We start from the raw sequence: 18,366 nt of genomic DNA, 5'->3' as shown, positions 1-18,366 counted from the left end.
TGATTTCCAATGACGCATTTTGCTAGAATTAGCGTGCTAAGAAAATACACAAATAAAATGAAACTATTGCCTGACCTGCGGCCGAACTTAGGCCAACGTTGGGTTAATGAAAATCACATAGTGAGCTTTGTGATTTTCTGGTTTGTACAACTACAGAATTATCTGGGAAGACTTAGTGGTGCCCCAGAAAAAGCAACCCCCCCCTATACTGAATGTATTAATTTTGAACCCTGTAGAGTTTAGTGCCATGTTTTTTCACCTAGATTGACCTATCCAAACCGGCCTTTGTGTCGAAGAATGTTATTTGTTATTTAAACAATCGGTCGAAGTAGGTGCTTAGAATTTCATTTTATCGAATAAAAATATTGGGTGACTCGATTAGTTTTTTTAAATAAATGAGTTCGTGAATAAATGAACTGTCGACCAAAGCGAAGTGAGCCCCAAATTACCGTTCATCTGGAACATGTCCATGTCGAATCTGGGCAGGTCGAACTCTTTCTCGCACCACCTCAGGAAGGTCCCGACGTCCTCCCTGGACCACGCGCGGGGGTCGCTCTCGATCCCCGCGGGGAGATGCGCCTTGAAGTCCACGGGCGAAAGCTGCTGGTGGGTGGGCGAGGGGGGCGGCGGCGCCTGTTGCTGTTGGTGCTGAGGCTGCTGTTGCTGCTGTGAAGGGTGAGGGGGGGCCTGGAGGCGGGTGTGCGGCGGCGTGCCGGGGAACGCCGGGATGCCAGTGGCAGCCGCGTGGTAGCGCCAGAGGATGTCGGCGGCGGCCGAGGCGGCGGAGAAGGGCCCCATGGGCATTGTGAAGCGGTCTGCACCCGTGCCGGGCGGCAGCTGCAGCGGGAGCAGCTTCATCCTGCCGGCGGCGGAGGCCGTCTTGGAGGGTGAGTCGGGGGGGCGGCTCTAGCAGAGCCCCCTACCACGGGAGAGGACGGCGCTCTGGCCGCGCAGTCTGACAGTTCTGCGAATGAGGGAAGGAGAAGAGGGTATAATTAAGAGCCAGCACGAAGGAACAGGCCATGGAGTGATCAAACGTGACTAATTAATAAATACAGTCAGAGAACCGTCGCTAATCGAACATTAACCATTATTATTATTGCCAGTTTCGTGAAGAATCGTTGTGAAGAAACAAAACACGTCAAATTATCGTTGGGTAGCCATGGTGGAAAGCCACCGGAAGCACGAAGATCACGTGCACGACTTGAAACATTAGATAAATACTCATTATTTCGGTTATATCCTAACGTAAGAGGAATGATGGATCCCTAGATCCTCATCATAATGTGAGACAGCGGTAGGAACCATTAAGCACGACGATTCGAAAACCCGGTCGACATAATTGCACAGAATATTAATAATTATCAATTACTCTAATTATTATCGCGGAGGTTTTGAGGGTTAGACGTATTATACGCGACAGTATTCTATTTGAGTGGGTTAAGATATGTGATATCCTACCCGATCCAAAATCTTCGACGCTATAACATTTTGTCACACGAGCCCACATTAAGGCACGTAACCTTTGAAATTTCTAGTTGAATTTTCCAACATAATCCGTCATCCTTAGTATAAGTCAAAAAATCAACGATTCAAACACATCATTTCCTTTCAATAAGATTCCGTAGTCCACGGTAACGGTAACTTATTTTTTCCCTAACTTCCACCTGGAAGCAGTCATTTTTCATGCATATAAAAATCGATTGAAATGAAATTAATGACTTTAGTAATTCCAAGAACTTTCGCAAAGTGTATGGAATTACAAAGTCAATAATTTCATTTCAATATGTCATGTAAAGTCCATAAAATTACTCCGGAGACAACAAATTTTATAAAAAAATCGAACTTAAAAAACCTCAATACAGCCGTTTAAAGTTTCAGTGAAATATATTTCAACTTGTAACCTTCACCAAAATATTTTTAATCTGACCTGATTCGCAAACGTTGTCCAATTACCAAGAAGGAAAAAACAATATTTCCTGAATTCTTCACCCGAGGTCACCCAGACAATACGAAAACGTGCAGCTCCAACTTCGAAACAGGCAATTAAAAGTCTCCGGATCAACAGGTAGTAGAAGGGAAAAGAAAAAAAAGCGGAGAGGAGATTTACCTCTCACGAGCGGGATTGGAGGTGTTCAACTTGTCTAATAAAAATGTCCACTTTATGTCAGGGGCAAAGTGTTGCAGGCGACCAGGGGCAAAGCCGGCGACCGCGACTAACATCCGAATCCAGCGAACCACAATCCTATTTTGTTACGACGGAACTCTGGCTACCAACATATCAACCACCACCAACTTCGAGGGTGATTGAATGACTACCTTCCTCGGCCTCGAAAATTTCGTTTCGATCGTACGTGAGCCAGAGGGAGCCACGGGCTCCTCGGACAAGAATTTTTTCCATACCGTCCACGAGCAAGACAGCAAACTTACGAACTGGAAAGCAGAAATGAGTGTTTAGACTCAAAATACTAAGGAAGGCGAAGAAATTGGAAGTCGAGCGCGAAAGCAAGACATATCAATGATATGTGAAAAAAGTGTATTAAATGAATATTTTAAGAGGTAAATTAAAATCTCTTGGTCGCGGAAATAAATGTATGTGGTATAAACAATCCCCAATCCTGAACACTGAATCAGTGTGTCTCAATAGAGGTCATATTTTCTACCACCGGAGGCTAGTTACTTAGTATGCTTCTATCTAAATCCGCCACCGGTATGAAGATGCACGCGAAGGACTACAAAGTCAGGAGTTAGCCCTCGGGAGAAACGGAAGGATGACGGGGTTCCTCACTCCCTTTGCACGAGCCCCAAGCATCGTCGAAGATCATGACGCATGCAAAATAGGCCATCCACGCATGTTGTCGGAGGTGGTGGTGGTTGGGGGGGGGGGAGCGGGAAGAAGAAGAAGGATTGTGTGCAGGCGATGAGAGCGTTGCTGCGAGGAATAAAGCGGACGAGAAAAGGGGGGAGAGGGAGGGAAGAGAGAAGGGAGTGATGTAGGAGCCTCGAGGCGGTGGACACCGTTTTCTCGACCCGAGAGGAGATGAGCAGGAAGCGGATGGCGAGTGTATGTAGTCTCGAGTGTTATGTGCGAGTCTGCTCTTGCGGAGGGAAGAACCGGCGGGCGAGGAGGAAGGAGAGCTCTCTCCATCCATCCATCCACCGCCTCCTCATCCTCCACCGCCCAGAGGAGGAGGCCACACGGAGAGAGGAGGATTAGGTGCTCCTCCGCACAACGCCCTACCCATAGGAGAATAAGGAAGGACCTTCCCAACGCACACGGGCGCGAATTCACACAGAGAAGAACACACACGACCACGCACGGAACAAACTTTTGAACTTTTAACGGTCCAGATCGAATCCCGGTCGCGGGAGAGCATATTCCGCCTCTGCCTCCCAACTCCTCTCTGACAAACACGCGCACACAAACACACACACAAGCTCTAGTTTCACGGATCCTCCTCGTATTTTTCACTCGCACTTCTCATCCGTCCCTCTCCAACTCACATTCGCCCGCCCCCGCTATAACTTCCGCTCCAATCTCGGGAGCGGAACACACGTGGCGCCAAAGAAACGGACGCGCCGGCGGGGTTGGCAACCGCTAATGTTGATTCATTTGTTATCGGGAGTGCGTGAAAAAACCAATTTACTCAAGGGGAGTGAGGTGGGAGAGGGGGTGTGATAAACTCCCTGTAATTTCCTGGGTTCCGACGCTTCCTCCTCGGTTCAACCAGTTTGATTACCGTTGGATAACACTGAAGAAAAATTTCTGAACGAGTTATATTCGTCCGACTTGACGTACACCTTCGTGGACAGTCATTACAGAAAACTTGACTATTCCACAAAGTTAACGCGTTTACATTTGACGGCAATCCATTTATAAACATAGCCATACTATTTCGAAATAATGATTACCAAATTTGCCACATGTATCTTAAACAACTTCTGAGAAAAATGTGGATCTAGCCTCGGGGATGATATGATTGCAGTGCTAAAAGTTCGAATATGCTCAAAGCCGAAAAAAAGGAACACGGAACGATCCAAAATAATGAACGACTTGAACCCGCGTACAAGGAAAATATGAAATTCTTTAGTGACGAGTGTCACAAACACAGGACTTGTGTCATTTTTCTCAGCTCGGATAATCTTTCAACGAACCTCATCACCTCCCAGATGCAATCCCTCCGTTTCCCCGCACCTTTGCAGTTCAAGCGATTGATACGGGAACTCAGGTTGACTGACTGGGCGTGATCCAAATGAATATGATGTGGGCGCCAGCTCCTCGCGAATGTGTCGCACGGCGTTTGCCTTTCCACACGCAATCGTCGTCTCGTTTGCCAAAAAACAAATAAAAACGTTCAAAAGCGACACACGGGAACCTCTGCCCTCATCCCTCCATTCATCACCGCTGGATTACGCACGAATCGGCACAAAATCGCTCCACTGCACTGCGATCCCCTTCGGCCTTCCCGAGTGAGCCGCCTAGACTGATGCCAGAAGGAGGAGGAGGGATATTCTCCCGATTCATCGCCGGGCACCGCAACGAAAGAGACGTCATTAGAGGCCGGAAACTGTTCGACTGGCGGACACACTTCCTCATTGAAACAACTTCTCAAATCAAGTGGCCAGGGAGCGAGGGCGGAGTGGTGGTGGGGGGGGGGCGGAGATCGTCAAGATGGATACACCCGAAAGTAGCCGAGCGTTGTCGTCACGTTTGGTGTTGAGGGGGGATGGGGGGAGAGGTGGAGAGGAGGACTTCTGGAGGGGGGCACAACACCGGCGGCGATGCCCCGCGGTGACGGACGCTGCTCTTTCATCAGGGGCGCAAAAATCTGCTTCCAGTCGTGTTCTGGAGTTTGGAGCTTGTGCAAGGAACGCGAATGGAAGCGGTTTTTTTTGGACGTGCAAATGCGTTCGTCTGTTACACGAGGAAGTTCCATAAACAAGCAATTTTTTCCGACAACTTCAGACGCGGTAGCGGATGGAACGACTGAAAACTGACAGATGTCGCAACCTATTGACTTGCTTCAGCTGTTATCTGAAAACATTTACGAAACGCTCTTCAAATTGTAACTTTATATGTTCTTTTTACTCCGCGATATGATACACTCACCACGATTTCTGTCTTGATTTTCTTTTCGCTATTAAGCACCTCTCATGTTTGGCTGCAAGTAAAACTGTAAACGCAATTTACATGTATGCTCACGTGTAAACTTCGGATGGCATACATAACAAACATTAAACGTAAACATAGCTAAGCGAGGGAACTGAGAAAAATCGTCCGCTGGATCAAATCCGAACGACGTCGAACGTTTTAAAGATACCGTCTTACACCAATTCGAGTAATCAATACCTTCCTCCACAGTAGATGCTCAGACAGGGGTCACCTTTTAGAAATATATCCCCCATCGTGAATATTAAATCCGTTGAATAAAGCATTTTATTTGGCCTGCGGAAACATACGTAGACAGACTAAAGGAGAAGGGCGCTCCATCCAGGGTTATGTGAACAAACACGCAATCACACACACACGCACACACTAACGCAGGTTTCGAGGAAAAAAAGCCTGCCGATAACTGACCTGACTGACTCTAGCGATGATGTGATTCTCCGCGTGGCGTTCGTGGACTTGGTGAGCACATCTCTCGTGAGACCGCGGAGAGGGAGGAGAGAGAGCGGGAAGGCAACTTTCAATTATTTCGACACACCGCCCGCCGCCTCGGCTCTGGGAGTCGAGACCGAAAAAGCGTGGCGCTTTCAAGAGACGGGCGCGGACGGAGAAGGGAGGAAGGTATTGAGAATGTGGAAATGTCGAAAGAGGGGGAAGTGCGAGGCGCGGGACGGGAGTCACTCCTCGTCGTCATACGCTCCTGATCTTTCCTTCAAAACTCTCGGAAAACGGGTGACGAACGGAGACAGCGAAAGCGCACACGAAATGCCCACAAGAAGAGACAGGAGACTGCAGGAAATCTCCCGAATGACGTAGGACAGTGGAATAAATCCTTTGTCTGCAATCTTCTGTCCCGAGGGGTAGAGCCTTATGCCTGAGTGACCCAAATACAGCTGTTTCTGTTTGAAAACCGAACGCTTTCTTCCCGGGTTTAAAAAAAAGGATCAAAACGCTACTATGACCTTTGGAACTGTAATTTCACAAAAACACGTGGAAATCATCGGAGGTCTACGACTCTTCCGCTGGATCTATGGCATCACCTTAATTCAATCACGACTCGAATGCTAAAATATTTTTGTTTTCGTGGAAACATTGAAAGTTATATTGGGGAAATTAAACCAGATAAGAGTAATGGTTTTCTAATAATTTGATAAATAAGTAGCCAATTGAAGGTTCTAACGAGAATAATCTGGGGACGAATCACAAACATCCCCAATGATTGGGGTTTGAAGAAGAATATTGAAATTGAGGGTAAACAAAAATGAAAAACCTGTGAATGAGCCAGTGAAGGTAAAACTTAAAATATATGAGGAAGGTCATCCATTCCTTCCGCACTCTTCTTATCTCTCGCTCGGGTCACCCCTAAGGACCACATCGTGCACCGGAGAGGTATTTCATCGCCAACGAAGGCCAACCTTCGGGAACTGTCTGCCCTTCCGAATTTCAGGAAGGGACGAGATAATTCTCTCTCCCAAGGCGGACCGGACACCTTAAGGATTACCCTCCATCATGAAAATTTATGAATCCATCCCATGCAAAAATATTTTCAAGAAATTTTGACAAAGCTTTTTTCTTAAGTTTAATAGCAGTAGTTTTTAATGGGAGGTGACCGACAGCTAAGTTCATTAGGGCCATTAGGGATGAATAGAAACCTGGTGTCGGCATTAGCCTACTCTTGTTGTAAGGCGGCAAGGGGTCCGCAGTTTAACGTCCCATCCGATGGACGTCGTACTCGCTCAAAATGCTCTCCACAAAGCACCTCAAGTATGGATTCGGATACCTCTGAAAAATATTTGTTGTTCCCAGGATTTGAACCCGGGCCATCTCGGTGGGAAGTCTGTACGTTAGCTACCGCACCATCCAGATCCCCTTCAGTTGAATCGCTCTTGTGAATCAGCCATCGATGTTTCAAAATGCGTCCTTTCGCCTTTGAACTTGGGAAGAATAGTCTACACGAATTTCGAGAAGTGGGATCGGAAAGAAAAGACGGATTGTTGAAGAGTTTAGAACACTGATATCTTCTCTCCATTGGCGAAGTATGTACGTATGTATGTTTGCACAACCATTAGTGTGCATGCGTGCGTGCGTGCGCACGATGGAGGAAGCGGACGTGATAAGGATTCTTCTTTGGGGAGAGAATAACGGATCGAGAGGGCAAAAATTCCGGCGGAAGAAAAAAATGAATGCCCACGAGAGGGCAGAAGTGACATCAGTTCTGGATCCACGGGAGGAGAAGAGGGGGGGGTCGAGGGCAACCAGCACCCCCCCACCAGGGATCTTACTCCATAGCCACGATGATTGACTTGATTCTTTTGTTTAATTGTGCCCCGCAGATGACGTGGTACTTCCTTCATCGCCGATTAATTTCGTTCTTGATGGTTTAGACAAAACGAAGGCAAGTTAAAATCTTTTCGAACGCGAACAATAAATAGAAAAAGTGTTGAATATGATCGATTTAATGTACTTAGTTCCAAATTAATTATTTCAAATCGGCTTCTAATCCTTCAAGTCGGTGAGGTCATCAAAATAGTAAATCTTGTCATTATAGATCAATTTATAAAGCAAGAAAAGTAATAAATTCTGCACTTCTACGTCAAGAGTGAAAATTGTAGTACATGGCCTTTGGTTGGATTTTACAAAATGGGGAACAAATATTTGACAAATTCCATGGGCCTAAAATATATTTGATCGATGAACTGCGGTCTCAGCAAAATCTATGAAATGGTGGAGAAGGAAGATATATATGGAAGGAATCTAACCTTCTTGGTAAGAAAAGGCATGGCATTCCTCAATTTAGGGGAATAACGATAAATGCACTTTTTAGAGCAGGTGGGATAGGTAATAAATGCCAGGAACAATTTTGCTAATTGGAATGAAAAAATTAACCAACCAGAGAAAGTGGCATGTCAACGAATTTAAATTCATAAAAAATTTATTACTCACAAAATCATTAAAAATACCGGACTTACGGAAGCGGCCTAAACTTGTGGCGGGTATTTAAAAGGCCGGACGCATACGATGGAAAGTCACAAGATGAAGACCACAAGATAAAGAAAGAGAGATGAGAAAAAGAAGATGATTACCATGGTTCAAAAGAAACAACAATGAAAATGAAAAAAAGATAAAGTAGAAGACTAATCTTCGGATTGAAAGACTACCGAATGAATGGCGATTAGAAGATCTGCTGGACAGGTTAATTCACAAATGACCGCTCAACAGAGGATGATAATCTTGTACGCATCCAAGGGAGAACAAGTTGCCTTAGAATTAGAGTCAACACTCTTCGGCTGCTAAGAAACGCGACCAATTAAGGCTGCAGATGAATGCCTACGTGGAGTCGAAAAATACCACACTCAAAGAAAGGCCCCATCGGGCATCGCTCCACAGCCTGTTGGTTAGGTCGTTATTTTCTCCCCACTTTGGTCGTAATTTCGGTGGGTCTAACCGCAAAGAGACCGCTTCTCCAGGAATCTTAGCTGCTCCATATTTTTGCTACAACGCAGCTTAATTTCATCATCACGGGTCCTCCGACCGGAAGTGAATAAACCGTCGCGAAGCCACGCGGAAGAAAGTGAGCGACGCAGTATTATACGAGAGTATATACCTTGTATTGAAAAATGCAAGCCAGAAAACACATGGTTTGTATAAAAAGTATGGGGGAAAAGTTTCGGAAAAATTGATTTATTTCAGGTATTGCTACAATGCCTCAATATTCTTCAAAGTACATCCCTTGAGCGTCAACACACTTTTACCAGCGGATTTTCCACGACTCCCTCTCGCTCCCTGGTAGGCGGATTCCGGAATGTCCTAAAGGGTACTCGGGGAAGCTTCTTTGACGGCACTTAGGACTTAGGGTCCCATTGGTGGTGTCCTTTGAGGGAGGATTGCGCTTTTGGGAATAGGAAATAGTCTGCTGGCGCCAAGTCGGGACTGTACGGAGGTTGGGGAATCGTCGCGGATCCTGTTGCAGAAGGTATTTGCAAGCAGACACTCGGCTCTGCTATTGGTCGTCCGTCAAGACCTTCGGGAAGAACTCAGCGCGGATCTTGGGCATTGCTAAATTTTCAGTGATAATGGTGTGTGCAATGTCATCTTATCAATGCCAATATACTCTCTGCGATCATGCGCACACTTAACCGACGGTTTTAATTTCAGCACTTCACGCACACATCAGAAAAAAATTGTCACCGAAACTTTTTATACCAGCCTTGTACAATTCACGCTCGAAAGTTTATCGACTTTTAGAAGGAGCGCATTCTTGGCGATCACAAGGAACCCATGGAGGGAGGGAGGGGGGGAGGGGGGATAGGGAGGGTACGCGTGCATCAGAAAACATCGGCGACACTTCAATAGCTCCCTCCCCGAGTGCTGCGTCGTCACCGAGGAAGAAAATGTCATCGCCTCTGGCTACCGCCGGGATGAGAAACTGCCCCGTCCGACACGGAGCGTAAGCAAAGGACGCCATTGGCTGCGGGCCCTGAGAGAGGAGGGAGGGGGGAAGAGGCGTAATTGGAGGGGACCCAACTCGACTCGCGAGGACACCCACACGCCCCCGCGAAGCAGCACCATCACCAGGAGCGTGACCGAAGCCAAAGCGAGAGCTTCCCCCCTTGTCTATTCGCGTTGTTTAAGGCGCTTACATCTCCCTTCAGCAATCTCCTGGCTGGAAACGGGCCGGACGATGCCCCACTGCGATCCAGTGACATTCCATTCAAAACACAAGACCATCGATACATAAGTTGGGGTGATAAAGAACGTGTATATGGAGTGATATCGGAGGAACAGATACCGTCTATCGATATAGTCTACACGAAGACGGTGGAAAAGGGTGGAAAGGGGAGGTCGACCCATCAGCAGATCCGTAATATCTCACACTCAACGCGGTGAGATACGACGCTGCATCGAAAGTAGGAACGGCGACGTGCGAATGCTACGTCGATGCGTCTAAACCTTTGCGATATTCAATTTACATCTCACCGAGAAGCTCCAAATGGAACACCACGAAGCCCCCCCCTGCCCGCCCGCACTCGCTTCTCTCCATCTTAAGAAAGTGCGTCGGAGGACGGCTTCGAATAATGGCTGCTGAGGAGGGAAGGAAGATTCCAGAGGACCAATGAAGAAAATAAAAAGGATCGGGGGTCCCCATTCTCCTTTCGTCCAATCCTCCTCCTACTCCTCCCATCCCTTCCCCAATCTTTTCAGTTGGTATTAAACCCTTCGGTTAACGTCCCCACATGCATGCGTCCGTCCCCCCAGCCCCAGTGGCCACCCGCCCACCCCGGCAGATTGAGAGGAATTTCGGATGGGGAGCCATGGGCATTGGAGACGGACATTCGGATGAAGGGGTGGGAGGAGGTGCGATACGAACCACGGATGCCAACTTGCTCAATTGGCCATCCTCTGGCCACGTCCCGAGCGACGATGGGGGCGGGCGAGGACGTTCTCTACGCCTAAGGTGGCAGCAGTGCGCCGCCCGCAGGGTCGACAAAGAGTGAAAAAAATGATTAAAAGGAGAGGACGGGGAGGGAAAGAGGGGTGGAAGAGTGAGAAGTGCTCTTCACGCGCCCCACCGCAGTCGAGTTTTTCTATCCGTGGCAAACGTTGACACCCAAGGAACTTTTTCGATAAAAATTATTGTTTGAATTATAAAAAATACACTGCAATTTTATTTTTACATAAACAAAAAAAAATATCTCTAAACTCGAACCACGACCCTTAGCCTCACTAAAAACGACGGAAAACCCGCGGTTCAATTCCCGATTGATGTTTTGTTGAAATCGAACTCGCACCCAAGGGATGTTTTCATAGCTACGAGCCTCGAATTACGAATGCACTTATTCCTCGGAGGAGCGTCAGGCTACGACTTGTTCGGCGAGGCTGAGAAACATAGCGGTGTTCAGTCCTGGGTCCAGCCATAACCTACCTTTAACGATAGACTACTAGGTAATAATCGTTTTGTTGAGGAAAAAACGAGTAAATGAAGGAAGTTCACTGGATCACACATTTGCAAGGCGGAATTAAATCATCAATGCATAGCACAACCAACTACGTCAAATTCTTTATTTCACCAACGCGTAGTGCCTAAAACACATAGTGGCAGCAATGGCTGCAATCAGGCCACGATAGTAGCTGCTCTCTCAAAACGAGAAGGAGATGGGAAAAATGATTAATCATCCTGCCATAAATATCTATACTTTCAAGTGCCTGCAATCACGAGTAAATTCTTATCCTGCATCACAGCTAAAGATGAGGAAATAAACTGGCTGGAAAATAAAATTCCTCATTTCTTGCCAAACTCTCCTAATATTTTAGCTCATATTTCAATATGAGAGCTTGAGTGTTCACTTTAAGCCTACAGTCATCACAGCTGAATCCCAAGAGAGATTTTTTAAATATATTGGGATCTGATTAAGATTAAATTTACAGAGTTGGCACGACTTTGTCGGTCTCCTTTCGATCACGCAAAAGTCTAGGAATCAAAGGAATTAAGGAAAACCACATTTATTCAATACGAGGAAACCACCTCCTTCACGAATGAAATTTACCACATAAAGCATACTATGACTGCAAACTTCGCGAGTTAAATGAATATCATTTAAAGTAAATGAAGTAAAAGAATGAATAAATAAAAACCACAAAGTATAAATGACACCAGATCTATTCAGCAAAATAATTTCCACGGCGATCTTCCACCCACCCATTTTTTATTTCCAAAGTTTATGAGAAATCTTTTTAGTTCCTCTTTGATATTCCACAAATTGTGGATTTCCCGGCAATCCTCGCGCAATTCATTCATTGTTAAATCGTCTGGAATCGGGAAAGCATTAAATGCGCCGACATGGATTCGAGAGATGCCACAAAAAAAATTAAAGACCCGGCACATACAATACATGCAGTAGGCTTTAAAGTAAACTCAGCACGGTTACGTTGGTTGGTTTCTCAATGTTTAAGAAGAGAAGACTGAACGAAAGATCAATAGGCTCTGGAAGACGTCTTCACATTCGTCAAGAAAAAAATGAACGAAAGTTTGGAGGACTTGGAAAAAGTGAAAGAAAAAAACAGTCAAAGTGACGTCATTCCTTCAAAACACCGGAAGAACCTCGAATACTTTGAGTGAGAGGTCATGTCTTGGAATTCTAACCATCGCTTAAGGGTTTCACGATACCTCCTATGTAAAAAGATCCACAAAGAAACCAAAGGATGTTAAATAAAGTATAAAGTTTTAGATAAGCGTTTTATTCATGAAAACATTTTAGAATAGTTATTGCAGCCATTTATTTTAATTCAGAAATTTAGGAGGATGTGCTATGTTACATCAATTCCTTAAAATCAACTGAATTTGCCTCGTGAATTAACGCGTATGACCAAGGACAAATAGTGACGATTTACACCTCAAGTTTTCTCCAAATAAGACAACAATCTTTTATTTCTCAAGATTACAAAAAGTGTGAAAATTTATCGACAAAAATATAATGCAAGCTATCCAATGGAGTAAACTCAATCAACATTAAAATTACATTATTGGTACATGTATATTTATTCTTCTTCTTTCCATGAGAATTTACCTAAGGACTGGGATATGCAAACGCTAGATTATTCATACGAACTGTTACCAGCCGCGGAGATCAAAACAATGCATGCCCGGAGGAGAGAAGGCGAAACCGGAACTGCTCTGACCGAAATGGCACGCGTGGGAAGCCTGCCCTCCTCCATAAAAGATCATCCTCGCCTCATCTCTCCCTCCGTGCACGGTAAGGCAAGGCAATCAGGAAAAAGTCGACAAATCCGACGACATAATCGCCGGACGTGGCAACACTGGTCGGTTGAGGAACGGAGGAGGAAAGCAGTGATCCCAACTCGGAATTGAAGTTGGAAGGATGTAGATCCGCTATTGGCGGGGCTTGTAAAACTATTTTAATAACCACTGAGAGCTATGGAAACTAGCTCCAGAAAGAGAAATCCCTACAATTTTCCCATATGATAGAACCAATATCGAATGGAAATAATCACACCCATCATTTTAAGCATTTTATAAACGAGTTTTGTGCAGAAAAAGTTATTTTAAAGAAATCGCTCATTGATATTAATTAGTGCGATAGACGAACAAAGGTTTTCAGGGTAAAGAAGTTGAAGAGAGTACCCCGATTTACAAAAGAAACAAGTTGATGATCATAACAAAGTGGCAGAGCACAGATGGGAAAGGAAATCCTCAAGACAGTGATTGGAGGTATTGACGAATGATCGGATTAGTGGAGAAGAATGCGAAGGAACATACCGGCCACACACCAATCCTACGAAAGCAAAGTTACTACATACTTTTGAAATGAACCGGGAAACAGAAAAAATAATATAATATACATTATTATTGTTAGTAGTTAACCGTTTAAGGTATGTTTTGGATGGACACGTCTTGATCATTTGTTATATTTCCCAACTCTGTCGAAACAGACTCATCCTGACACCTCACACTACATTATACTGTTCTTCAATTCCGCATACAATCTACCACCCTTCATTCCACTCACACGTGTGCATATGTATGTATATTGATTTTTTCACACCTGCCGATGATTAATCAAAAGAGCTGTGATGGAACTAAGCATTCCCCCCTTTCAAAATATACTACAGGCTCTGGGCGAAAGAAATAAGCGACAGCATGGCAACGTTGGGAGGAAGGCCGTGGCACTGCGAAGGAGGAGAGAGATATTTGAAAGGAATGAGGAGGAAGAGGAAGGTGAAGGATTTTTTAAAAGAGCGGGGGTTACCGGGAGGAAGGGAGGGAGGGGGTTTGGGGGGGGTCGAAGGGGGGGGGGAGGAGGTGGTAAGGTAAGGTTAGGTATGACAGGAGCGGTGGGACGTCTGAGAAAACTGATGTTGGGGGAGAGAGAGAGCGGGGAGATGTGTGCATACGCCCTTGGGAACCCGAGACCGCCACTTCCGCGAAAGGGCTCGGTGCCGGAGGAGGGGTGCGGAGTTCGCTGTGTACTGTTGGGGGGAGGGGTGGCATAGGGGGGGGCGTTGGGGTTGGGAGCGAGTAGGGGAGAAGGGGGCTAAGGTGCGAATCCGGTGGTCGAAATGGTGGGATAGTTCGGGTCCAGAGGAATGAATACATAATTGACACCTAACGACGCCAGCCAGTAAAAGGGAGGATAAAACTTGGTACAGAGAAGAAAACCAAGCAAAACACACCAATTGACAGTAAAATCTTTCATCATCTACCTCCTCAAAACCTGCATAATTATCACATTCGCAAAAACTGATTTCCAATTTTTCCATAACTTTCTCGGGCACCCTGAATGCAGTTTCGAGGCCAATAAATAGACACAATCCAATATCATCCGAATAAATTGTCTAAAGATTAAAATCAAACTAAAAGCTACATTAATTGACGATTATGACGACATATCTTTCGATAGAAAAACATGATTCCTTGATTTGCTGGTCTTGGAAACAATTTTGTAGAGTACTAGAGGAATAAATCAAAGAGGCATGAAACAACATGGTGATCATAGTGGGGATTTCAAAAGAGGAAACGCGTGATACCTCAAAGGGCATTATCTCCGCACGATATTTCATGAGCGAGGTGACATGGAATCTCATTCGTCGAGATCTCTCCTCTGGTCTTTCCGGCTGAATATGAATAATGCAGATGTAATGTAATAATCAAGTAATGCGTTCATGAACATATACGGATGAGGTTCTCGTGATTGCGTCGCTCTTGTACAAAATCACACATTAGTCCGAAGAAGCCCAACGGCAAACAACAACCGAGACATTTTTAATTAATAATTCTGATGTTTTATTTTTCTAGAAAGCGCATTTATTACTTCTCCGCCCTTTTCTTGTAAAAGAATCCCCGTCACTACAGCGGATGCTCAAAATTATAAGGACATGGGTTCGAATAAACTGTTAACGTGTTTGCAGGAGAGGATAAGTCTCGTGTCTTTACCATCGCTAAAACACTCCGTTCGTCGGTAATCAACGCGTCCACGTGGCTCAAAATTCAAAACTTGTAGCAAAATTATCACGGGACGCAATGACTGCATTTCATTTTAACCTCACGAAGAAAATACGCAAATGATGATGCATGATGGGGAAAAAAACTACGATCTCTTTACTCTTGAGTTCGACTTGATAGATGGTGGGGTTAGAACTCACCTCATACTAAGCCATACGCCATGCGAAAATGACGCATTCACGGTTGGGCAGCAGTTCCTTTCCCTCCGCCACCTGCGGTTCCCCAGTAAGATCTGATGCCCATAAACTTGAACTCCATTGGGTTCTGTTGGAGTGTCCCATGCGGATATGAAACCCAGTTATGCCTCTAGCTTCCACAGAGCCCTTGTAAACACAATACACCGACATGCAAATTTAAAATATTGCTTTAAGATATCTCAAAACAAAAAGAAAGAAGTCAGGCCCGTGACTTTTAAGATGATTTTCTACCAATGTCAGCGTTGCAATAGCTTCATCATTGACCTGAACGTCTATTCGTTCACTTATATTTTATAAAGAAAATTTTGAAAAATAGGAATGATATTCATTCGTGTATGTCATCGAATCACAAGTCAGGAATTTCGAATCGACGAAATTCGATATTTAATCGAGTTCAATTTATTTGTGCGGTGAAATATGTAGTGACTCGTTGAAACGTTAAATATTTAGTCAGATTAAGTGCAAAATACGTATAATTCAGAATATTCATATTTGCGACAAACTTCCAGAATTGAAACACAAGCCTGCAAATTATGGCTTTTTTTTTAAGTAAGAGTAGGGGAGTGGTTAACACGGTGAACGAGATGATTCCACGTCCAACTTTAAACGCCATGTTTGGTGAGGTAAACACAAAATGCGATGATTATCAGTGGAAAAACATCGAGATAATAGTGTTGGAAAGCCCTCACGGCATTCTTCGAACACGCTATTTTTCTCCGACTACTATTTTCGGATTTTTCTCGGATAGAATAATGAGAGGCATTTTATTCCGATTTTTCGCTCTTCTCGTGTCTTTTGAAGAAGAGTGGATATCGTGGCGATGTCTATTTAAAACCGTAGCTATAAGATGCCATGGCTCGTGAGCGGCATGACACCGATTCTAAAATTTTGGCAAAACACTTGTCGGGAGGTGGAGGGGGGGTTGGAGGGGGAGGAGGAGGGGTCTTAATTGAAGCGGTTCTATTTTGAAAGCAACATCTCGCGGAAGTAAAGCGCCAGCGTCCGAAAGAACAAACAAAAGATGAAAATATTTTATGCGGCGCTACTAGCTGTTTTGGCTAACAAAGCCATCTTTGTTCGCTAAAGAAAGCGGAAAAGGAAACCGAATACGAAATAGCCGGCAGCCGAGTTTAGCCACAAATTGCTGTTTTAGGAATGAAAGGGACGAGAAAACGGTTTCAATTGAACCTCAATGACTTTCTGTACGGTGTTTCCCAGCAATTCAGTCGAAAAAAATATTATAATTTTCAGAAAAGACCTGCAAACAGGAATTATAAATTAAAATGATTACATAGAAAGATCCAAGATTTTCTCATAATTATCCTTCAGGTAATCGTCGTATTAAAATAGAAGTTAAATATTAAAGGATGGGCACCTATTTCAAAGAACTTGGAAGAATTAAATTATTCGGGCAGTATTTTGGAAGAAAATTGGACATACTATATACCAGGAGGGGTAAGATGAACAATCTGGAAAAGAAGTTAAGAAAATATGAGCTACAAATGACATCTTGTGGCTTGGGAAGTTTGCTCGCTGAGGAAAGAATGAGCGAGGAAATATTAGTTAAAGCGGAGGAAATTTAGAGGCGGCAGAAAAATTATTGAATGAGACGGGGATTTTGATATAAAGTAAAAAGATGCGATGAAAAAGAGACGAATCAGAGTGGGCGGAGGTGCTTAAAGGCCCAGACAGAAACCACGGGGAATCTGAAGAACGTCTTCACGTTGACGAAAGATGTAGATAATGAGAAGAAGTAATTGCAAACTCCACACCAGGGCGTAATAGTTTTCAGGATGGTCCAAAATCCACACGATTGACTAGCCATGATAGCACAAACAAACGTATCTAACTGGTCAAGTGCATACTCTATAAAAATTTGTTGGCATAAAAATCATCATCTGTTCACAAGGATCGGTACGAAATAATTTACAAAGGAGAGCTGCAGATTCTCGTCGCTCTAGATTAAGTACCTCGCATAGATTGTAATCTCGGGGGTTGATTCAACGTCATCACGGCGGCGGATTCCAGGAAAACGATCCGTTCACTCACCAAGCGATTGGAAATGCTTAACAGCGGTCATCTATCACGTCCCGGCGGGAAACAAAAGTAATTAACATCCAACGGGGGCCAGCGGGAAAAATCAAGGTAAACAAACCGGGGTAGAAGTGGTTATTTCGACTCGGGAGCAACTGGACGACGCGCAGTCGTGAAAAATTCCACAGTTCCCGCGCCGCGGTCGGGAGTCACATCAATTCCGCTCGCCAGATGATCGCCGCTGCACTTGGCTAATTTAAGACGCGGGGACGAAATAAAAACATGGCAGCTGCAATGACGCCAGTAATAAGGGGTTGCGCATGACGTTAGCTCGTTTTCGACTCGACTCAAAACTTAAAATGTGCACTTCCTCCGCGTGCCGCTAACTCGCTCCATCCCGCGCACGTAAGTGCGAGGAGTGGGAATGAAGAATGATAAGGGGAAGAAAAGAAAGAAAACGACGCGAAGGAACGGCGAAAGATGATGGAGCCGTCCGCGATGCGCGCAAAGGAACAAGGGTTAAGGAAGCGGGGGAGTGCAATGCGTAGAGGGGATGGAAGTGATGAGGAGGGGTCGACATGAAGCCGACGATGAGGGGTAATGGGGTTGAGGGGTAGAATTAAGGGAGTGGGAGGGAGGGGTTGTGAGGTCGGGGAGGAGTGGGACCTCGGCTACGGGAGGAGACGGATGATAGGAGGGGCGGTGCGGGGAGGCGGCAGCATCCCCGGGCAGCCGCGGTGACGTAATGTGTCACGTGTTCGGAAGTTCCAGACGAGAGAGGAGGAAGGGGAGGGAATGTGGGGAAAGGGGGAGGAAAGGGAAGGCGCGAGAGACGAAACGAGTATGTTGATAAAAAAATATGCACTTCCTTTTGCGAATACGAGTCGGGAGGTGTAGGAGAGTTCGCGCGAAAGAGTGGATCGCTCAAGCAAGAGGACAATTAATTCTAA

The 18,366-nt window shown here is 45.2% G+C and overlaps 1 protein-coding gene across 1 annotated transcript in view; it reads right to left on the bottom strand.

The window, feature by feature from the left end:
• Nucleotides 1-18,366, bottom strand: part of LOC139697941 (ets DNA-binding protein pokkuri-like) — a 169,930-nt gene that overhangs the window by 7,662 nt on the left and 143,902 nt on the right. The window contains exon 2 of the mRNA XM_071596801.1: nt 450-964. Within this exon, the coding sequence (XP_071452902.1) occupies nt 450-858 (409 nt within the window). The 5' untranslated portion in view covers nt 859-964. The remainder of the gene's footprint in view (nt 1-449; nt 965-18,366) is intronic.

The sequence above is a fragment of the Hetaerina americana genome, unplaced genomic scaffold (genome assembly GCF_022747635.1).
Source record: "Hetaerina americana unplaced genomic scaffold, ioHetAmer1.1.p SCAF_8, whole genome shotgun sequence".
Lineage (NCBI taxonomy): Eukaryota > Metazoa > Arthropoda > Insecta > Odonata > Calopterygidae > Hetaerina > Hetaerina americana.
This window is presented reverse-complemented; position numbering and strand designations above follow the sequence as displayed.